General features: G+C 38.6%; 1 protein-coding gene across 6 annotated transcripts; it reads left to right on the top strand.

Annotated features, from left to right (window-relative positions):
- Positions 1-2275: 2275 nt before the first annotated feature.
- lrrfip1b (leucine rich repeat (in FLII) interacting protein 1b) lies at positions 2276-24686 on the top strand. Of its 6 annotated transcripts, XM_085447176.1 has the most exons (19): positions 2377-3239; positions 8019-8102; positions 9050-9067; positions 9286-9333; positions 10939-10983; positions 11444-11494; positions 12386-12463; positions 12594-12629; positions 12819-12944; positions 13173-13343; positions 14607-14699; positions 17686-17778; positions 17934-18026; positions 19352-19490; positions 22867-22916; positions 23019-23136; positions 23369-23448; positions 24132-24236; positions 24371-24686. In XM_085447176.1, exons 1-19 carry the CDS (start codon positions 3150-3152, stop codon positions 24479-24481), a joined length of 1629 nt encoding a protein of 542 aa, XP_085303302.1. In that variant the 5' UTR covers positions 2377-3149; the 3' UTR covers positions 24482-24686. The 6 variants fall into 6 exon arrangements, with proteins under 6 accessions (XP_085303297.1, XP_085303298.1, XP_085303300.1 ...); XM_085447171.1 differs by lacking the exons at positions 22867-22916; positions 23019-23136; positions 23369-23448; positions 24132-24236; positions 24371-24686 and adding an exon at positions 20452-22859 and having other exon boundaries at positions 2276-3239; XM_085447172.1 differs by lacking the exons at positions 12386-12463; positions 22867-22916; positions 23019-23136; ... (1 more) ...; positions 24132-24236; positions 24371-24686 and adding an exon at positions 20452-22859 and having other exon boundaries at positions 2276-3239.
- The last annotated feature ends 509 nt before the right edge of the window (positions 24687-25195 follow it).

The following is a 25195-nucleotide window of genomic DNA, read 5'->3' as shown; positions in this document are numbered from 1 at the left end:
GGACTGAGGCTCAAAGCCTCAGTGTGTAGCTGTCCATACCTCAACGTTACAAAAGCACAACCACTGTCCACACCCCAACCACACCTCACCTCACAGTAAATGATCATTTCCATTTCAAGCATTTCCAAATAATCATTTCCCATACTGCCACTATAAATATACACAGTATACTGCCATCACTACAATATACATGTTTTACACACTCCTTTTGTTGTTGACATTTACAGGCTGTGTGCAAAATGCCACACTCTTCAAATTCATGCCAGCTATTATTTTTACGTCCAGTAGGTGTCCTGCTAGAGCAAATGAAGCTTCATGAAGCTTCGCGTTGGGGTGAACCAATTGGATGAAAAGCTTCAGTGCTTCATGGGGCTTCATCTGCCCATCACTAGTGCACACATATTAACCTTGCAAGGTCAAAGTTCTGTTTTATATTAATACATCTTTCTTTGTTTGAGTTACCTGGGGGTTGGTGTCTCCTCCTGTCTGGCAAAAGGTGTGGCAAAGGGCTGGGAGACCTGAAGTACTACTGACAGCCTAATTGGATTGCACCACATGCTTCATTGCCTGGGGGGTGTTTCATGTTTGTTTAAATGTTTTGGATTAGTTGGTTATATGGCAGCCATCTTGTTTTCCCCCGTGTGTGTCATTTGGTTTAGCTAAACCAGTATTTAAGTCCCCCTGTGTGTCATTTCAGGAGGTCAGTTTACCATATGTTTGTTTGAGGTTTTGTTAATTATTATCTTGAGTTTAGTCTATTGAGTTGACCTCTTTTATTGGTCTGCCTGTTTAAGTTTGGCTTTGTTAAATATATTTTCATATTTTTGGGTCAATAAAACCCTTTTTTTGAATTAAAACCACCTGTGTCCTTTATGCTTTACTGCTTGGTCCCTGACAGTCTTAAAGGAAGAATGATGGAAAGCACAGATTTAAACCATGCAAAGTGAAGGCTAATTGGTTCAAAGAAGGCAGGCGAGAAGATGATTGGACTACAGTAATGATGTCAGTATTGAGAATGAGAATGTGGGAAAGCAGTGGTCATGAAAAGAACAGAAAAGGAGAACTGTCTAGTGAGTGGAGCTTCTGGACCAGAACATAGGAGGAGCTCTGCTTCTTAAAGACTACTTTGTGCTTCTGTTCAGCTCACTACAGCAATCTGTGAGGCTCATCTACCCGTCTGCTCCTACTCCCACCTGTGACCACAGACACTGACAACTTCAACATCTTCTGGGAACACACACAATTATTTTAAGATAAAAGTGTAAATCAACTGATTTTATTTTGAAATTCGGAGTTTCTTGAAGCTGTTTCCACAGTTTAAACTGGCATCATGCAGTTTTTCTTCTCACCAGCAGAGGGCCACAAATCGCCATCAATGAAGTTCAAGGAGATGTTAGCGACATCAGAGCTGTGCTGAACATTTTGGGGGGGGTCAAGATCTCTAAATAAATAAACAAATATAAATAAATCTGGGTAAATTCCCAGATGCTTAAGCATGCAACTATTTTGTTGCTAATGCCTGAAATGAGTAAAGAAAGTCAAAAGCCTATTTATGCAAGATAATTCATAATTTTATTGTGGGGGCTATATTGGTTGGGTCTGATTATTGGGGGGTACGTATTGTTCTTATCAATATGGAAGTTCATGTCTCTTTAATTGGATCAGTTTTCAAAAGCAGCTGTGTTTGATAGAAACATGAGAAATGCTTAATGTCTTTAATATTTTATACATTGAGTACTGTTGGAGTGTGGAGCATGGAGCATCCAAACAGCCTGTCTGTTCTCAGAATTTGACAACAAATTAAAGGAAAAACCATTCAAATGTGCTCTTAATATGAAAATCTGTTCCCATTGAGAGCTTCTTTCCTGTCCTGCTTAAGTGAAACAGTAAGAGCATGTGGTGAGGTTGGAAAAATCGGTGTGGAAAAATGACAGTCTCAGATGTGTTTACACTGTGAGGTCTGAGCTCAACACTTCCTGTTTGTTAAACCCGATTTAAATACATTCGGCTCAGTTATCAATAGGAACATTTATAGAATCAGTCACCTGTCAACGCTGCTTCCTGGAGTCCCTTTCTTTCATTTTTCCATGGTTTCCCTCAGTAACCAGACTCTCCCTGCCTCCCCAAACCCCAACTGAGGTCGGACTTTAAAGTCGTCATGAGACAGCTAAAGGTTTAGTCCATGAGCACTGTCACCATGGAAACGTCACTTCTGAACACACATAAAGCTGACTGATCGTTCATCAGCTTTTGTTTTCTAGCGTCTCTTCCGGCGGTGCATGTTTGATTCCTCCACAATAAAAGCCCCCTCCCTGTCACACTGCGGCGTGTCGTGATGCGTTCACTGTTAGGGAACGGCCCACCTGCGGCTCACCTGCCAGCCCGTCTCGTGTGTACATCAGGGTCCGGGAGTTAGCAGCGCCTTCTCCTCCTCGGGAGCTCCGATAAGATGGCGGATTAACGAGCTGACGTTTATTTCACCGACGCTGCTGTGACGGTTAGTCCCTGCGGAGGGGTGCGGGATCAGATGCGGGATATTTACGGTTTTCCGGCTGAGGTTTTCCGGTGGTGACGCCGGCAGACGGCTAACTTCAGCTCTCTGCTGCGGCATCTCGGCCGAAGCCGCTCCGCACGTCCTCTGACCGCAAAACCGCAGGGGCAGGATCCCGGTTTTGACACAAACCCGGGTTTATCAGGGGTTTTATTGGTTCCAACTGTCAGGTTAGTGCACCGAGGACTAAAGGGGCCCTTTGTGGATAATTCGGGCGCAGGTACACCTCTGAGTGATGCGAACTGCGGGACTCTGATCCCGGAGAGTCTAACTGCAGAATCACATTACAATCGCCTTTTTTCTTTGAAGATAGCCCGGTTTATTTTGGATAATCTCATTCTAAACTTGAAGTGGGTAGGTTCAGGACTGACGGGGGCCTTTGTGGATAATTTGGCTCCAGGTAAAATCCTCCTGGGCTATGGAGACATGAGATACGGGCCGGACCAGGAACCCGACCGGAGAGAAGCGGAGCCTGCAGCGGAGCCTAGCATCAAGAAAACCAGTTTTTAGTCTCCATCCGGCTTATTCAGGATTTTTTATTTTTATTTTGAGCCGCATGTCCCGGACCACGGGGGGTCTCTGAGGATCATCCGGAACCATGGGGACTCAGGGACCGGGCCGGAAGAGGATCCCAAACCGGGAGAAACTGACCGGAGAAGACGATGCACTGAACCAGATCGCCCGGGAGGTGAGGATGTTTATTAATAGACCCGCTGGTGTCGATTTGATCGATCAGGGGGAGAAATTGACATCAGAGAAACGTTTCTGTGAATCACAGCTGGTCCCAGCTGTTTAGGGCCCAGGGCCGCACACTGCTTAGGGGCCCCTCTGGACCCCGGCCAAGACTTTATTTCACAGCAGAAGATCAGAAGCATTAAATTATTACAGTAAAATATTAATATATCTGAGTAACGTCTAAAAAATTAACATTTTAAAATGTGTTTACATAAAAATAATAGGAACAAATCATGAAATTTTTACTCAATTTGAAAGTGAAATGATAAAATTACAGTATAATTTGTGTTCCAATAGTTTGATACTTCAGAGTATTGTACAGTTTTACTTTCAGTATGTCACAGATCTGTAGATCTTTGGTTCCTCATATTTTCCATCTGACTGTGACATCAGTGGATGGTGTATGGAGTCTAAATCGAGATTAAATCAGGAGATCTGCTGCAGGTCACGTTTGGTGTCACATCTGAGCGGTTTGTAGTAAAGACCTGATGATTGTGATGATGATGATAATTGGGAGGAAAAAATGTGAGAACAAAAGTGTGTCGCCCTGGGTGCTCAAGCTGGAAACTCAGACTGATGTTGCAGATTGACTGCTTTCTAACTCTGAGCCCTGACTATAATCTGTTTTTAGTAAACTGTCTGTTTCAGGTGATAGAACTTGGTATCAGACACTTTTAGTACTTGACCTGGGTTTATAGTGACCAGAGGTGATCTGGAAATAACAGACTGCATATCACCAATTGGCTGCACAGTAACGTCACTTGATGAGTTACGAGAGCACCTCCTTAACAAAAATCAAAACTGCCATTTTTGAAACAAAGGACTTCACTGGAAGTCATTTGATGTAACAACTCCACACACGTTAGGTACTACTCGACTATAATGGAGCAACGCCTATGGTATAGTTCAGGGGTATCAAATGTAAGGCCTGGGGACCAGAATTGGCCCAGCAAGGACTCTAATCTGGCCAGTTTGATGGATTTGGAAGATGTGAAGGACAAAATGTTGGATTGGTAACTTGTTAAAATGACGTTGGACGGCGGTAACACATTAACTAGCTAACCGCGCTAACATGTTGATAATGTGCAGCCCCACATACAGGGTGATCCACGATAACTCACTAACGGAGATTTGCCGCGTTAACGTTAACGTCATTTTCACGAGATTAACACTGACAGCACTAGGTTTTCTTTTATGATAAATTTGAAGTGTGGCAGCTTCAGCTGTAATTGAAAAGCTACATAGTCTCGTCCATGTGCATTAGTTTGTTTCGTTATGTTAGTAATTCTGTTAATATTCCCTGTGTATGTACTGCCAACTTTAAAACGCAGTGCAGGGTGTGTAGTTACAAAGGTAACACATTTTTGGTTTTAGAAAAGAGAAGATGAATGGAAATGAAGACAACTAAAAACTGTGTGCCACTGATCACCATCATGATTGGTGATCTCACTAGTCTGTTGCAGCACTTGGGTCCCATCACATTACAGGAAAACAGCATCTCTGCATATCTGCAGTACAAACCAGTTTAACTATGAGGGCAAGAACTCGTAAGTCATGATGCAGGCGAGATGCTGATTTGCTCTCGTTGCCCGGTTCTGGTCAGAAGCTTTCGTGGATGTGGAGTAAACATCCTTTCATCCAACCCAACACTTATCAGATTCAATGAAAACTCCCAGCATGTGTCACACCTCACTGTGGAGCTTGTTTTTGTTGTTGTTGCTGTTGCTCGGTGATGTTGCTGTTGCTCGGTTGTGGTTCTTCTCTCAGCGGGTGGTGGCGCTAGCTGTGGAGCCTCACCCTGAAACTGGTTTGGCCACATTCAGTGAGCCTGAAGCACGTACACACACACACAGCCTTTAAGCTGTGTGGGTGTGTGTGTTTCTAATCAGCAGTGTGGACACTGTTAAATCAGGCTTTTTTTTTTTTCACTGGAGTCTGGTGTGACACAAATACCAACGTTTTCCCTCCCACTGACCTACTGGGAGAACAAACACACACTCTGTACGTGTGTGTATATGTGCAACCTCTCTTAATCCCCTGCTGAAGCACAAACATTAATCTGCATTTCAGCAGTCACAACATGACGAGCCCACTCATCTTCATCACCAGCAGACTCATCATCACTGCAGTGTAAAGACAAGGACTCTTGTACATGTTTAAATATACCATCAAATTCATGTTTGATAAAGTAAAATGTTTTTAAAACCAGTAAAAGTATAATATTCAGGAGTTTATAAGTACAAAATAAACTGGTGGTACTTTTTATTATTTAAACACTAAACTAGTATTTTTATCATTTAAAAAAAAAAAAAAAAAGATTAATTCAAATTGTGAAAAATCTTTCCAAAAAATTAGGTACTTTTATGCTTACAATAATGAATGTATAATATAATAAAGTAATTGCATTAAAATATAAATATTTTGTAGGCTGTAGCCGCGTTTGTAGGCTGATTACGTTACAGTGACACGTCAAAGGCTGTCCAAACTCGAAGACTTCTCCAAATGCATCCGACAAATGCATCCTTAATTTCCCCAGATTTGAAGGCTGGGTTGGGCGTAGGGCTGCCATGATTAGTCGACTAGTCACGATTATGTCGACTATCAAAATCATCGACTAATTTAGTCTTCGACGCATCATTTGAAGCTTTGTAAGATCCCAAAAGACACAGGAATAAGTAAGTAGCAGGATTTAAGAGTGTAATAACGGACTGAAACAGAAGATGGCAGCACTGCGTGTATAAGGATGCCAGCTGCCGCTAAACCCCAAAGAAGAAGAAGCAGTGTCGGGTATCGTAGCTGTGTCCAAATTCAAGAATCGCATCCTCCTGTTCCCGCATTTTTAGGCCGATTACGTTACAGCGACACGACGAAGACTGTCCAAATTTGAAGACTCTGACAAATGCAGCCGACAAATGTGTCCTTCATTTCCCCAGATTTGAAGGATGGGTTGCTTCGTGGCCCAACCTATCCCAGAATTCATAGCGCAGCTCTGCTCAGTTTCCAACAATGGCGGCAGCTAGTTAGTTTTAATATTACTCTAAAATGTTATTGTTTGGCTTTTTTCAGTATTTTATTTGTTCCTAAGTAAATCGGTTTGGCTGAGATTAAAGTTATAGTTGTTACACAACTGAATAAACATCAAGCAGACAGCTGATTATCAGAAGTGTGAGAAGCTCAAGAACATACTCCAGTGTCCTGTTATATTTTAGATAGCAAAGAGCAGACGGCTGGGTTTACTAAACTCCACCGAGACAATCTGCAAATTTCATTAAAAGTTTAATAAACTATCATCTTGTCTTTATTTTTGGTTAGCACATACCTTAAACACTTCAAGCTGTAAGCTAATGATAGTTATATAAGAGCAGATGCATGCTGGTGCAATAAGCTGTATGTTTTACGTCCAATGGATGCATGATCTGATTAGTCGACTAATCGCAAAAATAATCGGTGACTAGTCGACTATCAAAATAATCGTTTGTGGCAGGCCTAGAGTTGAGTGTTCTCAGGTATCTCTCAGGTGTGTGCTGACAGTTAGATGGAGGGAGTGTCTCAGGTATGAAGAGAGGTGGATGGACCACATTCCTTCTGCAGTGACAGAACACACAGCTTAAATGTTGACAGGTGTTTGCACACTCGGGTGTACTGTCCTTTTAAGTGGTGTCCTGGAAACAGCAGCTTTTCTTCTCTGGTAATTTAAAGTCATTTCTGATGTTGTCACAAGTCTGGACACCTTTTCTTTTTAGACATGCCTGAGCTGAGGCATGTGTTATCAGGTGATTTGTGGCAGCCAATCACATGACACCTATAGATTGATTCAGTAATTAAGACGATGTCTCCTGTGGAGTAATTGATCAGCTGGTGTCTGACTGTGATCACCTGTACTTTATAATAACACTGTTGTTGTGCTGATAAATCTTTTTGAATGAACCTGAGAGACACACTGATGCCCCCTGCTGGACTCACCTGAGACTCACCTGAAGAATCAGACCTCAAACATTTACATCAGTTTCACATAAATATATTTACTGTTTAACATTTTCACAGTATTTTAGGTTATTTTTGCAAGTAAGATGTTGTTTTTAATTTTATTTTTTTCAGATAAAATATTTTTAGGTTACAAACTTTTTTTTAAACTTGTATTTACATAATTATTTAATGCTTAAAATAAAAATGAAAGATTGTAAATAAGAAGTGTTTAAAAAAAAAAAAAGAACAGAAAATGTTTCAAAATAAGCAACAAACTGTTTATTAAAATGTAATTTTCAGGACATTTTTATTTTATTTTATTTTTATTTGTTTTGGTGTGAATTTTTTTTTTTTTTTTAATTTTAAGCTTTAATGTCATTACTTTTTAGCAGCTTTAGTTTTACATTTAGAATTTAATTTAATAAAAGCAGGAAGTGGTTCAGGTTTATGGTCTCTAACAGTGACTGATGACATCACTGAGTGTATTGATTAAAGCTGAGAGGAATTTGATCGAGTTATTGATCAATGACGAACAGACAGCTGAATGAGGCTTTTATTTATTTATTTTATTTTAACTTACATTCTTATTAAAGTTACATAACATTCATGTTTTATTATCAATCACAGTTTTGGGGTTTTTTTTTTTTTTTTGGTGTTTATTATAATTTTTTTTATTGCTGACTCATAGCATTTGAAACCTGTGACCCGGTAATTGGTTATTGATCACAAAATTTTGGCTGATGTATTGCTTTCCATGTGTGTTCAGGCGGAGGCACGGCTGGCAGCTAAGCGGGCCGCGAGAGCCGAGGCCCGAGAAATCCGCATGAAGGAGCTGGAGCGACAGAAAGAGGTTAGCAGGCTTTTATTTTTTAAGAAACAATGATTATAATTGTGGTGATCAATTACTGATCAGAAAGAGAAGAGCTCACAATTTCACATGGAAACAGTTTATTTTACAAGCTTGTGAAAACAGTTTGATGCAAGGAGGAAAAACTGACTTCTTCAGGTATGTTTTAAAACCACGTAAATAAGAACAGTTAAAAAAAAAAAATTGAAAATGTAAAAAGCAGGTCATCTTCTCTTTGTTGATTCATTCATTCTAATGACCTTTGACCTCAGTAAACACTGTTCCTGTTCTCAAGTCTTATCTTATAAAATTTCAGGCTGTGCAGCAGGGCTGCATGCCGTAAAAAAAACTCAGTTTACTAAAGAGTAAGAATAAACAAAGACAGGAAGTCATCAAATTGTGTTTATGTGAGGTCAAAGGCCAGTCTGACTGAGCCTTTAGTCACCGCTCGGTCTGAAGTGTGGAGGTAACCCGGCCTTGTCCTGCTGTGGTGAGTCTCAGAACAACTTTATTAACAATAAATTATTACAGTGTGTCTGTTTACTGATTGTTTGTAATGATTAGTTTGTTTTCATCAGCTCTTCTGATTTTGCTTCTTATACCAAAGATATAAAAAATAAGAAAGGGCTTTGAATGACGGGTCATTGATCAGTGAGTGACTGATGAATGAGATTCAGAAAAGAGCTGAGCGTCATCAGCCTCTGACAAAGTAAAAAAAACTGCTTTTGCTGTGAAAGTCGGACAAGAAGTTAAATAGTTACATTTCTATAAATGTGTAGTTACTTTGAAATTGTTGGAGACACAGACTCTCGGTTTAAAGTCTCAGCCGTTATCTCCCACTGAGCTGCAGTCTGTTTGTGTCCTCTGTCTTCATTATCCTGGACGCCCCTTTGACCTTTGACCTCTGGCTTCTCTGACCTGTTTTTTCTCTCCTCTCGTTCTTCCTTTAGCTGTTTCACAGTCATAAGGTATGAATAAGTCCTCCATTCAGCCTTAACTCATTCTTTCTTTTAGTTTTATCTTTTTGGGGGAACCAGCTGGGTAGGGCTTTGCACTAACTCCACCCAGCTGGTGTCCCCAGAAGGACAAAGCAAACAGATTTCATATTTTGTCTTTGAATAGTTGAAACTTTGTCCTTTCCCCCATTTGATCTTCTCCTCTTCCACCTCTTCGTCCTCCTCTACAGAAGTATTACGGTGTGGATAATAAGTGGGGTCACATTGAGCAGTGGATGGTAGGACTGTGCGAGTGTCAGGCTGACACATGAAAGTTCCAGTGGAGATAAAGGGCCGTTTCATCATATTACCTGTGCAACAGCTCATAGTCAATCATATGACTCTAAAACAAGACTTGAGTTATAATAAAACACGGTCTAATAAAAAATACCCGTCGTGTAAGTACATAATAATTACATTTAGATAACAGTGTAGCATATTACATGAGCTGTAAATGCAAAATGCAATCAATGCAATGCATCATTAGAAATGAAACAACATATTAAATGTGTATCCACAAATAAAACAGAAATGAATTTAAATAGGCGTTGTATTAGAAGTCATTAAAAAATAGAAAGTAAAAAGTATCCGATTTTAGAGTTTTATAATTATAATCAATATTTTAAACAATGTAACAGAACCTGTTTTCTGTGTAACATAAAATAAACCAGCCCTTTGAAGCCTCCCATGTGACTCTGGGCTGTACACGTTAACATGAGTTACATTTAAGAGTGTCACAGTTTGAAATAAAATACTAATAATGTAATTTGTTTGATATAAATATAAAAGAAAGGAAAAATAAAATTGTATTGAAAATGCCGTAATTTTATATTAAATGTTGAGTTCATATTACAGGACAGAGATCATGACAATAATTCATCAAATATTGAATTTAATTTTGTTAACACAGTGTGATTCAGCAAAAAGTTGAATAAAAGTTTAAACTTTAATGCGATTTAATGGAACGTGATGTAAGTAAAAGCAACACTAAGGTGTCTTTTATATCACGTAACACAGCATATTAAAATGTAATGAATATAAAAAAGAATAAAACAGTATTACCTTAATGTAAGCTACATGTACATGAGCACAGTTTAACGTTATGTTAAAAGTCAAATAAAACTGAGCCTGAATCCAGATGTTTGAGTGAAACCAGCTGATTTTTTTTGTCTCAATCCTAAAGCCTGACCCCATTTACCCAGCTCTTTTTTTTTTTTTTTTTTTTAAGTGCGTAACAGCAGGAGTTTTCATGTGTCAGCAGGATGCCACTGTCTGTTGTTGTTGTTGTTGTCTGTTCTGCACGTGCTCAGACAGGCTCAGATTAATGGCCTGTTTAATCCTGTCTGATAGATTATCAGTTATCATCCTCCCAGTAACCGTTCCTGCTCGCACGTCTCTGCAGCTGCTGCTGTTTCACACCTGCGTCTGATTTCTGTTTAATTCTAATTAATATTAACTTTTATATTTGTGTCAATTTGCATTTATTTTTAAATTAATAGAGCATTACTTTTAACTGCTTTTTGTGTATCTTCATTTTTTATTCTTGTATTTATACTTTTACACTGTGTTCGACTTATCCCCTAAGCAGACCTCTTTTATTACTTTTATTTTCTTTCTTTTTTTAAAATAAGAACTACAAAATTTTTGTAGTATTTTGACAGGCTATGGTCTGTCATTTCTCCCCCCATGCTTCTTGTCTGCATGCAGCAGCCTTCATGTGTTTGTGCTTTATTAGACCATGCCAATGATGCAATAACCTGCTGTTTAACGTGTTCAGAGGACACCTGCCGCCTTCTTCTTTGGTTTCAATCTTTTAACCTGCTTTCTACTTCGTGGCCTTTCAGGAGGATAGTGAGCGGTATTCTCGCCACTCTCGGAGGCACGCGTCGGTCTGTATCTCTTTCCTGTTTTTCTGTTTCTTTATTTCTTTAACAAATTAAAAATCATGTGTGTTACCTGTCCACGCTGACTATCACACCTCCAGTTACGACTTGTGTGGAAAGGTGTATTTGGGACACTATGACATCATTGTAGGCATGGTTAGTTTCCACTAACTCACCAGGAGGTCTGAGTGTTTGGTCCCCTAAAATCTAAACACAAAGCAACATCCTAAGGCTGGATCAACTTCTAAAGAACATTAGATCATCCAATAAGCTCTGGATAGTTTACACTCAGGTCTAACTCAGGTCTAGTAAAGCTTTTTTTTTAAAGTTTTTATTTATATAGCACCAAACCACAGCAGCAGTCACCTCACGACGCTTTATGCTGTAAGGTAAAGCCTGTGCAATGACAGAATCAATGACGTGAAGAACTGTGCTGTCTGTTGATGCTCTGCTTGTTTAATTGCAGATCTCTGACGATGAGGAGAGGATGTCAGTTGGGAGTCGAGGCAGCCTCAGGGTGAGTTCACATCTCAGCATTTTAACCACAGAAGAAGAGTTTACTACATAAAAAACTAGTTTTTATGGACACTGCTCAGGTTCTGCTAATGGACTGCGGCTCGTTAAGCTGCTGTATGAAGCATTTTGGTGGTAAATGACAGAGGTTGAACGTGAAGACTAGATATGAGCAGCTCGTTCAGAGCTGCAGAGCTTCATGCTGATTACTGCAGGTTATGTACAGACGGGGACGCTGCTGCGGCAGCTGTAAGCAGGAAAGAGACAGGAGGCCGATTAATAATCAATAACATCAAGAGGTTGAGTCACATCATGAGCTTGCTCATTGTGAGGTCACTTCTTGTGAAAATAAAGAGTCTGGTCGTCTCTACCTGTCTGCAGCCTTCAGCGTTTTTCTCTGATGCTCCTCGCTGCCACGGCTATAGGGTCTGACTCTCTGACATCACTTCCTGTGGTTGTGTGTAGCTCAGTAGAAGATCAAACTGAGTAGCAGTGAAGTTAGAGCAAACCTGTCTTATGATCAAACTCATTATTGACCCACATGCTGATTTCATCCTGATTAATCAAAACATTTAAGTTCCATTGATCATTAATGAGTTTGATCAGTTTTCTAAAGATTTATTTTTACATCTTGATAAAGTGATAAACAACTGATGACACCAACTCTTTTCTTTCTTCTTTCCTTCCCTCTCTACCTCCTTCCTGTGTCACCTTCACATTTAATTTTTGATCCTCTTTTTCTCTCATCTCCTTTCTTCCTTCCTTCCTTCAATCCTAATTTTTCTCCCTCCGTCCTTTTTTTCTCCTTTCTCTTATTTCCCTTTCACCTGCATTCATTCCTTTTCACCCTTCCTCTTTTCCTACATCCTCTGTACCCTCCTCCTCCTATGTCCAGCCTTCGGACTACAGCGGGTTTCTGGGTTCGGGTTCTCGGGCCTCTTCCAGGGCCAGTTCAGCTCGGGCAAGCCCAGTGGTGAGCTCTCATCTCTGGATGTCTCAGTCTGACTCTGTGGCCCCCCCTGCTGGCTGCTCGCAGCCTCACTCATTGAAGTTTACAGTAAAACTCAATCAGTCATATCAATAATCAGTGTTTCTGTGTTCAGGTGGAAGAGAGGACAGACAGAGAGTTCCCAGATAAAGTGAGCCCACTCTTGATTTTATTTTATCTTTTTAAAAACATCATATGTTTTTTAAACTTGTATAAAATTTATGTTTAATATTTATTTTTTAAAAACTAAAATACTGTAATTTTACCAAGTAAATACATTTTTTGTTATTGATTTATTTTAAATGATCTGATATAAATTTGGTAATCATTTTTGTGTCAGGGCTCTAGGACGGCCTCGACGCTCTCAGCAGCCACTCTAGCCTCGCTGGGCGGAGCCTCATCTCGCAGAGGAAGCTGTGACACGTCATTCTCCGTAGAAACCGAAGCGTCCATTAGAGAGATGAAGGTCACGTTTAAAAAAACCATGAGACAGTTTCTTTAGTGTTTGAAACAAGTTGAATTCAAGATTTAAATAAATGTGTCTCAAGCACTCACCAGTTTTAGTGCTCATGTTGAATAATGAATTAATGAATAATAAATAATAAATAAATAAATAAATAAATGTACAAAGTTTGTTTCAAGGGCTTTACTGTGATAAATATGAAAAAAATAAAAACCTATTTTGTGACTGTAGGACTCTCTGGCGGAGACTGAGGAGAAGTACCGTAAAGCGATGGTTTCTAACGCTCAACTGCACAACGAGAAGTCGACTCTGATGTATCAGGTGGAGACGCTGAGGGAGGAGCTCAACGAAATGGAGGAGCTGCTGTGGGAGACGCGGCGCCGCTGCGACGATGCACACAAGGTCACATATTTGTATACATTTATATTTGCAACCATGTTTGATATGAATAGAGTCAAAGAAAAAGAAAGTCCATGTATCATCATTATATATCATCACTGTGTCTCATTTATTTGAAAAAAACTGAACCCAAATATAGAACCACAAGTGTCTCAGTCGGACTGAGGTCTGGACGTTTGTGGCATCTAACGTTTCTAACGGAGATTTGCTGCCGTGCTTTGGATCATCATGCTGTTACCCAGTTTCAGCTGTGACACTAACGGCCTCAGATTTAACTCGAAAACTTTCAGTTCACTTTCTTGTCACAAGAAGGGAAAGTTGTTCAGTGCAGCAGCTTATATGATTTTGATTACAGCAGTGAAAAACATAAACATGCAATAAATACAAAAAACAAATTATTACAAAAATAAATTAAATATACCTAAAATCTCATCTGTGAAGGTTCTCAGTCATCCAGGTCATTGTAGTTATGGATCTTCGAAAGAAAAACGTCTGGGCTTCTTTAAGTTTCTTGAATTGAAGACGTTTTTGTTTTTTGTTTTTGTTTTTCTTTGAGAGCTTTAACCTTAAATGTAAAGGCTGAAATTCTGCTTACAGGCTGTGATACATTCAGCTTTCTGAAGCACCAACACCTCTGAGATTACAGCGTTCTCAGAGTATCTTACTTCCTTGTTTCATAGCATTCTGTAACCCAGGACTGCTCTGCACATTTCACAACATGTGATCAGTAAAAAAGATTCAATAAAAAAACATTATCTTTTCTCTGAGACTTGCACGGTGTGATCTCGGGGTGAGTTTGCTGGGACGTCCTCTCCTGCCTTGAATGTTTTCCACTTGTGAATAATCTTTCTCACCGTAGAATGATGGACCTCAGATTGTTTGAAATGACCTCATAACCTTTCCCAGATTGACAGGAAGCAGCAGTTGCTTCTCTAATATCATTGATTATGTCTTCCTTACCTTCATGTTAACACACCTGAAACATCAGAACTGCTCAAAATGCACCTTGGTGTTACCGACCCTCATAGTTCCTTTGGAAGCAGTGAGGCTGGAGTTTGTTCTTCATGAACAGTTAAATATTGTGAAATAAAGACACGGCATAATATTAGATGTGTATTACGTTTGGTACATAAAGCCTAAGCAATTTAAAGAGGGTCTTCTTTTTTTTACCATGTCTGTAATTATCTTAACTGCAGATTTGAGGATTTTTTTTTTTTTCTCGTCTACTGTTGTTGTTTATCAGTGTGTGTTTGTGTGTGTTTTCAGGAGTGGGAGCGTGAGCGTCATGCTCACAGCTTACTGCAGTTTCACTTCAAAGACATGAAAGAAACTCTGAGAAAGACTGAGGAGCTGCTCACGGTTGGTTAACACACACACTATGTTACTTTTAATTACAGCGAAGACATGTAGCAGAAACAGTTGAGCACACAAAGTCCAAAAAGCTCAAACTAAAGCAAAATACAGAGATAAATATGACACCAAACGAACAAATCGCTGTTTGTAATTCATTTGACATCTTTGTAACAGTATATAAGGAAACTATCTGATAACTTTGTACACCAGTGAATTCATACACTGCATTTAAAAAATAAATAAATATATATATATATATATATATATATATATATATATATATATATATATATATATATATTATATTTATTAGGGGTGCAACGATACACAAAATTCACGGTTCGGTTCGATACTTTGGTGTCACGGTTCGATGTTTTTTCGATACAAAAAAAAATGTTCATGCCTTTTTAATTTGTCATTTATTAAAATTATAAATATATATTTTAACTCAAAAGTACAGTTTTTAAATTTAACCCTAACCCTTGTGCGTGTTTTTTATTTTGACAGCGAATGCGCACCTGCGGACCACTTATGTGCAGCCCTGGTTATTTAGCTCATCATATTGCAGCCACAGAAATTCGTTTGTCCATGAAACCATAAAGCTGCACTTTCTTTTTGCCTTATAGTCTGATTTGTCATAACTTCTCCGTTTTGTGGTAAGCTTTTCTTTGGCTGTCACTTCTTCACCCTGACCTGTCTTATTTGGCTCAGCAGAACTGAAATGCTTTTACACACGCACTCACATAAGCTCAGCGATTCTCTGCGCGATCAACCTCTCACATGTTTAAGCTGCGGGAGATTTCACTTGTCATGTTTGCATAGTAAGCTAACGATTAATAAGACGATGTCAGAGGAATTGGTGCACAAATTATCATCACTCACAGATCAGTGCTGTCATTGCAAAGTGAAAGCAAAAAAAACAAGCGCAAATTCAAACGCGATTTCAATATGTCACATATTGACAGTGGCTCACAGATGCCAATGACATAATTACCCAGCTACATTTCTGAAAGAATGCAAAAGCATTGACATATATTTTTCCTTCCTACAATAGCCCGACGGGCAGGGCAGAGATAGATTTTGGTAGCCCGACTGAAAAAAAATCGCTAGCTCCAGGACGTCGGGCTAGCGATATATATATATATATATATATATATATATATATATATATATATATATATATATATATATATATATATATATATATATATATATATATATATATATATATATATATATATATGAGCGCTCAGTGAATCTGCGTTCGACTACTCCGCCTAGGCTGCACTGTCGAGCGCAGATCCACTGAGCGCTCAACACAGACAGCATAGTCAGAAGGAAGAGCGCAGGGCACCTCCCCCACCCTCATTCAGATCTGGCGTTTTCATGTGACGTATGACCCTGAAGGTAAGCGAGTCATGGACTAAAGTAAAACAGTATGTTGGATGTGCCATGCAATGCTCAATTACATGGGTGGGAACTAGTGTGTTAGCGCAGTTAGCTCGTTAACGTGTTGGCCATCTAGCCCCATGCACGGGGCGATCGGCGGTAGCTCGTTAACGGAGATTTGCCGTGTTGTGGCGTTAAGGTCATTTCAACGAGATTAACCTGAAAGCACTAGTGGGAACACAACGAATATGACTGCACATTTACGCCGACATCATCCTAGTGCAAAGACAAAAACAACAAGCACGCTACTAACTTTAGCCGAGTCATTTAGACAGCTGTTAGCACATGATTCTCCTTATGCTGCTGAGAATATAGCCCAGAAGAAGCGAATAGTATAGCTTTTATTTTGGAAAGAGACATTTCTCTGTAATAAACTCTCTTTTCCAAAGATGAGTGATTCCTCAATCAGATACAGGGCTCGCAATATCGCTAGCCCGACGTCCTGGAGCTAGCGATTTTTTTCAGTCGGGCTACCAAAATCTGTCTCTTCCCTGCCCGTCGGGCTATTGTAGGAAGGAAAAATATATGTCAATGCTTTTGCATTCTTTCAGAAATGTAGCTGGGTAATTATGTCATTGGCATCGGTGAGCCACTGTCAATATGTGACATATTGAAATCGCGTTTGAATTTGCGCTTGTTTTTTTGCTTTCACTTTGCAATCGTGCGAACTGTGTATAGAGAGCGACAGCACTGATCTGTGAGTGATGATAATTTGCGCACCAATTCCTCTGACATCGTCTTATTAATCGTTAGCTTACTATGCAAACATGACAAGTGAAATCTCCCGCAGCAAGCTTAAACATGTGAGAGGTTGATCGCGCAGAGAATCGCTGAGCTTATGTGAGTGCGTGTGTAAAAGCATTTCAGTTCTGCTGAGCCAAATAAGACAGGTCAGGGCGAAGAAGTGACAGCCAAAGAAAAGCTTACCACAAAACGGAGCAGCTTTATGGTTTCATGGACAAAAGAATTTCTGTGGCTGCAATATGACGAGCTAAATAACCAGGGCTGCACATAAGTGGTCCGCAGGTGCGCATTCGCTGTCAAAATAAAAAACACGCACAAGGCTTAGGGTTAAATTTAAAAACTGTACTTTTGAGTTTAAAATATATATTTATAATTTTAATAAATGACAAATTAAAAAGGCATGAACATTTTTTTTGTATCGAAAAAATATCGAACCGTGACACCAAAGTATCGAACCGAACCGTGAATTTTGTGTATCGTTGCACCCCATATATATATATATATATATACATACATACATACATACATACATACACACACACACACACACACACACACACACACACACACACACACACACACACACACACACACACACACACACACACACACATACGCCTGCTCATTAGAAAACTCGTATGACGGTTTGTGTTGACGGTTGACTGGGCCGTCTAGGTGCTTGTCTGGGCTGTGTGGCCGTCCTATTCCTCCTCTTTTTCTTTCTTTCCTTCCGCCTTCTTCTGCTCTTTACTCATTTTTACTGCTTTCTGCTGCCCTCATCTGGGTCTATGGTGAACAGGAAGTGGCTGACCTGCGTTTGAAGAGCAGCAGTTACTGTCAGGAAGTTTCTGACCTGCAGGAGGCGCTGCAGTGGAAAGACAAAAAAATCGGGGTATGGTTTCATTCAGTGCTTTACGATTTTCAAACTTAAGTCTGAAGCTTCACTTCTTCTTTCTTAGGGTTTTACTTTTCTTTCCTTCACTAACTCTTTTCTTTCTTCCTTACTTGCTTACTTCTTTCCTCTCCTCCCCGCTCGTTGTCGCTCAGGCGTTGGAACGGCACAGAGAAATCTCGGACATTGTTTGCATTGAGCGTGACCGGCTCAGAGACGAGGTGGTTCGACTGCGAGATTTACTAAAGGTATCAAACTCTGAAGAGCAGCAGCAAGAGCTCAGAGTTGAGAATACATCTGATTTCATCAGTTTAGCATTTTAAAACTGAGCATTAGTTCCATAAACTAACATGTAAAAACCTTCTTTTAAAAAAACAATCTGAAAAACCTTTGAGTTTCATTTCACCTAAAATCTCATGCATTGCACTTACAAAAGATAAATTGTTAAATTTTGTTCTTATTGTAATGAACCTTGTGTCAATTAAAAAAAAAAAAAAATTTAGGTATCTAAATCTGTTAAAGACTTGTTAATCTGATAAACCTTTATAAATTTGCCCTTTTTTGTCAAGTTACAGCTTTATTATACAAATTAACTTTTTAGATCCCTCATGTTTTATATTTTTATTACTGTTATTTCTCTGTTCTGTGGTAAATAAATGGGACATATAGAGTTCCAATGAACTAATGAAACTTTTAATTTTCAGTGGGGGGGGTTTTCTGCAAAATTGCTTCTTTACTCCTTTAAAACTAATTTTTAATTGATAAAATTGTTTAATGTTTCTAATTTTTTTTTTATCTAAATAAATTCAAATGAATACATATATTTACATGAAAGTGAAAAGCTTTGATGCCATGGTCCATTTTAGCATAAATTATATTGTTAAAATTAAACCTATTCTATCATACTTTTATAACTAACATTTCAACTTTATTGATATTAAGGTCAAATTATTTAATTTTATATAAAGTTTATAACTTTCTTAACAGTTCAATTTGTGCCTCTAAATGTGAAAGTTTATTTTGAAACATGTTTTGCTAAATTACAGATTATTCTCTCTGCACTTTAACCACTTAAATTTATACTTGCAAAAAAGTTTTTTTTAGGGTTTTTTGTTTGTTTGTTTGTTTGCTTTTCTTGGAGGGAAAGTCGGCGCTCATTCCTTTTGAAACTGTGTCAGTATCTACACTCTTTTCTACATTTATCAGAATCTTTAAACTAACTTTTTGAAAAATTTAACTAATTTAGAATTTATTCTCTAAAATTTTCATTATTTTCTTTATTAAAATTACGGTATTCCTTTTAAAGCATTTAAAAAAGGGGTTTATGTTATTAGAATATTTATTTTAGTTTGCTGTGTTTTTAAATTTTATAGCAAGTTTCTAAATCTTACGCAAATACATCGTGACATCTGTTAACTGTCACAGGACAGTTAATGTGAAGCTGTTTAAGATTTTTAAAATTGAACTGTAGGCTTTCTGACTAAATACAAGAACCAACGTTCACACACAGAGGGCGACTGGTATTGATTATGTTGTTGACTGATTACTGATTTTATGAATTTCTGCTGGACAGAAAAACGGGGTAACCATCTCTCCTGACATTACCACCAATGGGGATGCGGAACTCTGTGGGAACGAGGACGATATAAGTGCAGAATCTGCCTCTCGACTGGCTCAGGAGTCTCCTCAAGGTGGCAGAGAGAACATGCTTGGTAAGACCCAAATAAACCTTTCATAAGAATATATAAGTGTTTGGGTGGGGGGTGGGGGTTTGTTTATTTATTTTTTTGACTTTTTTATTCCTTTAATTATTTATACATTTATTATAAATATTAATTATTTTATTGTTATTGTTTTTAATCTTTTATCTTTTTTGACGTATGTCCAACTTATATTTTATGATTATGTAAGTGTACATGTAGAAGAATAGGTGCTAACTTTACAGTAGTTAATGTGAATGCAAATAAAGCATTAACTTATCAACATCATATTATAGTTTTAATACCACAACATTTATGTTTAATGTTAACATTTTGAAATTATAATTGTCAGAATTGCTACAATGTTTTAAAAGGTGTAATTCAGTGTGTTCAGTTTTTTAAAATCAAGAGTACATATTTTTATTTAGGATATTAGATTGTAAATTACAATTCTGACTTTAAAAAATTTGTTATATTTTAAGTCATTATTATTAGTTACACAAGTTTGTAGCAGGAATATGACATATGGAATTTTGAGATATGTTAGCATAAAACTGGAGTAGTTTATTTTCACTTGGCATTGGTAATTTTATTTTTGTAATGTTTCATCTCCTTTTACTTTACTGAACCATTTTCTTTTTTTGTTTGTTTTTGTTTCCCTTTTTTTAATATCGCATGATGTGCATGTCTGAATGAGTCTCTAACAAACACATGCTTGCGTAATCTTTCTTTAATTTTGATAAAAATCTCAAATGATTTCAATCGCTTCAGCATCGTATCTGGATTTTTAAAATCAGCTCTTCGAGTTCGTGCTACAGAAGATTAATTCAAGAATTGACGTTTAATCCCTCTGATCGCCTTCTTCCTTCATCACCACAAGCCAGTTAATTCTCTTCTAGACAGTTAATTTATGTTTTACTTCTCTAAGAGTCAGCTGTGTTTGGTCCTCCAATGTTTCTTCCTGGTCTTTCAGGAAAAACTAAAGAGTGGGAGACAAAAGAAGGCAACAGACCACCTGAGAACAACAAGAAAAACTACCTCTGGAAAGTTCTTAAACGGTCAAAGTCATTGAATGACATTTCCACCATCAGCAAAAGCAAGTTGATCAAACAGCCTATAGAAAGACAAAACACAGCTGACAAACATCTAGGAGGAAACGAGGCTGCAAGAACCAAGCAACCAAGACCCAAGAGAATCAAGAAAATCCAGAGCAGGCAACATGGACGTCTTCTACATAGAAAGAAAGGAGCCAAACTACGTATGAATAAAGAAAGGCCAGGGGCTGCTTGTAAGATATATGAACCAAAAATGGCAACCAAACCTAAAAATAAATTTGGGCTGGTTTCAACGGCACCAGCAAACCAGGATCCAACAGAAGAGACACACTCCTTTAGTGAACAGATCGGCAAAACTCAGGAAAATTCAGAAAAATGCCCTGAGGTTGTTTCACCTGTTCTCAAATCAAAACTTTTTCATCATCCTACTGAACATGTCATTCAGGATAGCAAAGTGGTACTGCTTAGTGTATCAAGTCACAATTGTGATGTTTCTGGTAGTGTGGAAAAGGTTCAGGTGGACAAAGACACATTTCATGAAACAGCTCAATCACCCGAAGAACTTAAAGACCAGAGGATTCATGAACCAGCTAGACATAGTTCCTCCAAATGTGCAGAACGTAACATTCAAACATCAACATCATTTGCCCCACTGGACATCTGTGCTGGTTTGGAAAAGATGACTCAAAATATCCACCAAGGATTTGCTGGAAATCAAGTTTTTGTAGTTGAAATCTCGCAAATCTTCTCAGAAATCCTGGGATCTCTTCAAAAGTGGACTTCAGATGTGGAAAATATATTAAAGAACAAGCCTAGTCAGCATAACAAAGAGCAAACTGGCCACATGATGGATCCTACACTTAATAAACATGTGGAAAAATGTCTGACCAGACCTTTAGGCCTACTGAGAGACCATTCAGCTTCAAGGATGTTGGAAGTAGCCTCCACAAGTAAACTGTATGCAGATAATCTGGATCGTCCTATGAATGCTGACCAAAAGGCACAAAGGATCATGTCTAAAACCCATGAAATGGAAGTGGTAGAATTGTTTGGAGGAAATCCTGCTGATATAGATGAAACAACTGTAACAAGTTGCTCAGAGCCTTTTGTTTTTATCGACTCCTACTTCACTAAACCTGAAGAGGCCACAGCAAAGGTGTCTGGGTCAAATCTGGGTTCGTCAACAAGTTCAAAGAGATTCAAGAGTCAAAGCTGTCATGTAGTAGCTGCCAAAAATTCAAAGGAGTTGGTCGGAGAAACTGACAGTTGTGAGGAGATCAACGAGGATGGCCAGCAGATGGAAATGGAGGCTCTTGCTGAAGTTGGAAGCATGAAATGCCACAGAAGACAGAGAGAGTCATGTTCAGACTGCAGGAAAAATAAAAAATCTGAGTGCAGCATTTCCTAAAATCACAAGAATGAAGGAAATAATGATTTGGTAGTCACGGTGTTGGAGCTTTAGATTCTAAATTATTAGACTTTGAAATATCAATGAAGCATCAGTACTGTTATCAGTACTTAAGTATTTGAACTGATCAAATAAATAAAGTGAATATTTAAACCATTCACCTATAAATATGTTCTTTACTGACATGTTTTAATAAGCTGACTGCTTGGAAATTGTTTTCTTGACAGTTAATTGCAACACTGTACAAGGGTAAGCAGCTGTAAACTTTAACTGCCATGAATTTGGCATCAAAACAATTACATGAAATCAATAGTTTATTTCTGTTTAAATGGGTTGATGGTATTTTTAAAAAAAAAAATTCAGATTAATAAAATGCACTTGTTTGAAAAGAATATTTGTCTGTATTTTACATTTGAAATTTTCTATCATGAATAAATGTAAAGTTTTATTAAGTAATTTTTGGCTTGAGGAAGCAGAAAGGCTTCAAATTGGTGCCCAGTACACTTAAAGAACTTAAAGAACTGATAACTTCAGAGTCAGAGTTTTAGATTAGCTTTTCAAGGATCTACATTGGGTCCTTTTATATTTTCTATCATGTTTCAGCTGCTCAGACACAACACATGCAAAGTGTGTTTGAAAAACCACAACTAGTCAAAGGACTTTACTTAATGGAGCTTTTAATTTCCATTTACAGGATTTATTATTATTCTCACATAATGCGTCACTCATAATGTTCTCGGGAAGGATTGGCACAGATCTTTTCCAACACAATTAAAGGGGCACTCTGCTCACAATCAATAAAGCTATAATGAAAGGCAGATGTGCCGAATCAGTGTTTGATGTTTAATTCAAGGTTAAACCATAAGAGAATTCAGGCTAGAATAATATGACTGTTTCCTGGACTAATTTTTTTCTGCTGTTTCAGAGTTTCGGCTGAAAAAACTTTTTGAAGAAAGAGAGAGTTTACAGGATCAGGTGAGTTGCCTGTATTATAAAGTTGGAAAGCACCTCCACTGCAGATTTGTTTAATCCGATGTTAGCCAAGTATATGAAATGTGCTTCTGAATGTGTGAACAGGTGAGGCTACTGCAGTCTCAGCTGGATCAGAGACAGAAGATCATCACAGAAGGAGTTCAGAATACAGAAAACGATGGTCTGGAGAACGGGATGGACTCTCATCTGCTAGAACTGCAGAGTGAGTCTTCATCATTTTCATCCTTTTTAATCTTTCATCCTGTTTAATCTTCCTCATCTACCCCTTGCCATTCTTCAGTTTCATGTTTTCTGTTTAGTTTTGTCGTTGTTGTAGTATTCACAAAATGTACATTGGATTTGTGAAATTTCTGTGGATTCGTTGTCAGTAAAATTACATAATAATTAAAATGATCATTAAGTTTCTTTGTTCGTTTGATTTTCTTTTTCTGTAGGAGATGCCAACAGACAAATCAGTGACCTTAAATTCAAATTAGTGAAATCTGAACAGGAAGTCACCACGCTTGAACAAAATGTAAGTACTGACATGCTTAAGTGTTTCCTTCCCAAATGGGTTCAATCTCAGAAATATTCAAACAAGATAAATCTTTGGAGCACCTTTATCATAGGTGCACTGCATGGACAGAAGTGTTTGACCACACCAACTGTAAATCCCTGTTTATCTAGGCCTCTCAGTTCCACTGAAGGAAAATGTTCATGCTTCGGCTTACTGTCACATTTTGGAAAATTCTCTACTTCCAGCTTTGCGTGAACCGTTTTGGGGAAGGTCCTTTTCTCTTCTAGCACTCTGTGCCACTGTGCACAAAGTGAGGTACATAAAAGCTAGAATGAATGAGTTTGCTGTGGAAGAAATTAACCGCCCTGCACACAGCCCTAATATCTGCTCCATCACATACCTTTGATATGAAGTAAAATGGAGACTGCAAATGTCAAAACATCATTGTCTGACCATAAGCCTTCCCAGAAGAGCAGGAGCTGTTATAGCTGCGATGAGGGGATCAGTCAAGATGTGTGGGATGTCATAAAAGCTCCTGTAGGTCTTTCTTGTAGCTTGGCCAGGAAACACAACAAAACTTTCAATCTGTTTAGTTGTACTCACTCCCTCCCTAAAAGTCCACTTTCATCTGACTTCATCAAGAAGTTTGAAACTTTATCTGCCTTAAATAAGACGGTTCATGTTGCTGTTGATGTCCTCAGGTAATCCGTCTGGAGGGTCAGGTGAGTCGCTATAAAGGGGCATCGGAGAATGCAGAGAAGATCGAAGATGAGCTAAAGGTAGAGAAACGAAAGCTGCAGAGAGAGGTGAGAGCACCACCTTCTGTCTGGGAGTTGACTTTCCTTGCTTTGTGTTTTCTGGTTTCTTGGGCATGTATTCTGTCTTCACTGTTTTCTATGTGAGCACTAAGGAACATTTATTGTTTCTATGTCTCTCGCAGCTCCGCTCAGCTCTGGATCGGATTGATGAGCTGGAGGCCAGTAACAGCCACCTCTCCAAGCGCCTGGAGAAGATGAAGGCCAACCGTAATGCCCTGCTAGCCCAGCAGTGATTGCTCTTCCCATCTTCATCTCCAGAGACAATCAGACCTGAACAGAATGTCTTTGCGAGTGCTTGATTTTACTCTAAATAAGCACCAGATATGTGGAGTTTGCTGAGGCAGTGAAAACAAACCAAAACCCGAATCTGAGAAAATGAAATGTGATCTTTAATGTAGCTCTGTGAACACATGCCATCCATAGTCATGGCAGGATTTACCAGACTGTAGCATTGTCCATCCATCAAGCCTCAGAGGACAAAAAAACAGAGCAGATCGAGCCAGGAGACACAAAAACCTCCACTGCATTAAAGCAATGTATTCTAGTTCAACATCCACGTATTTTAGTTCCAGAGGTTAGAGCAAAGATCATCATGTTGGCTCAACACTCCTTACGCCCCAGCAGAAGCTAAGAAATTCTGGTTCCGCTCAGTATGTCTTTACTGGAGCCATTTGTAGAAGCTTCATAGTACATCCATGGTTATCTTGCTTAAACAATCCCATATCGAGCATTATCTGTGGACATGGAAGTCCATATCCAGGCCATCTTGTAGAAGCTTTACAGTCTTTCATCAAATAGTTTACACATGATAGGTGATGAAAAAGGAGTGATCACTTTTCAATGCTTGTGGACAGTTTAGTCAGTGACTGGAAGTGAATTATTTAGTCACCAGCCTCACTGTGCTTTTATCAATCCCTAAAGGCTGAGCAATGCTACCTGTACTCAGT

Source organism: Copadichromis virginalis, linkage group LG23 (genome assembly GCF_057382275.1).
Source record: "Copadichromis virginalis isolate Kocher_CV1m ecotype Utaka linkage group LG23, C_Virginalis_male_GT1.1, whole genome shotgun sequence".
Classification (NCBI taxonomy): domain Eukaryota; kingdom Metazoa; phylum Chordata; class Actinopteri; order Cichliformes; family Cichlidae; genus Copadichromis; species Copadichromis virginalis.
Note: the sequence above shows the minus strand (reverse complement) of the source record. Positions and strands in the feature narration are given on the sequence as shown.

Excerpts from the sequence above, each read along its gene's own strand:
- lrrfip1b (XM_085447171.1), top strand. The coding sequence starts at position 3,150 with ATGGGGACTCAGGGACCGGGCCGGAAGAGGATCCCAAACCGGGAGAAA. Across the intron at positions 3,240-8,018 it reads TGAACCAGATCGCCCGGGAG|GCGGAGGCACGGCTGGCAGC; the intron begins GTGAGGATGTTT and ends ATGTGTGTTCAG. Across the intron at positions 18,027-19,351 it reads GACTGCGAGATTTACTAAAG|AAAAACGGGGTAACCATCTC; the intron begins GTATCAAACTCT and ends TCTGCTGGACAG.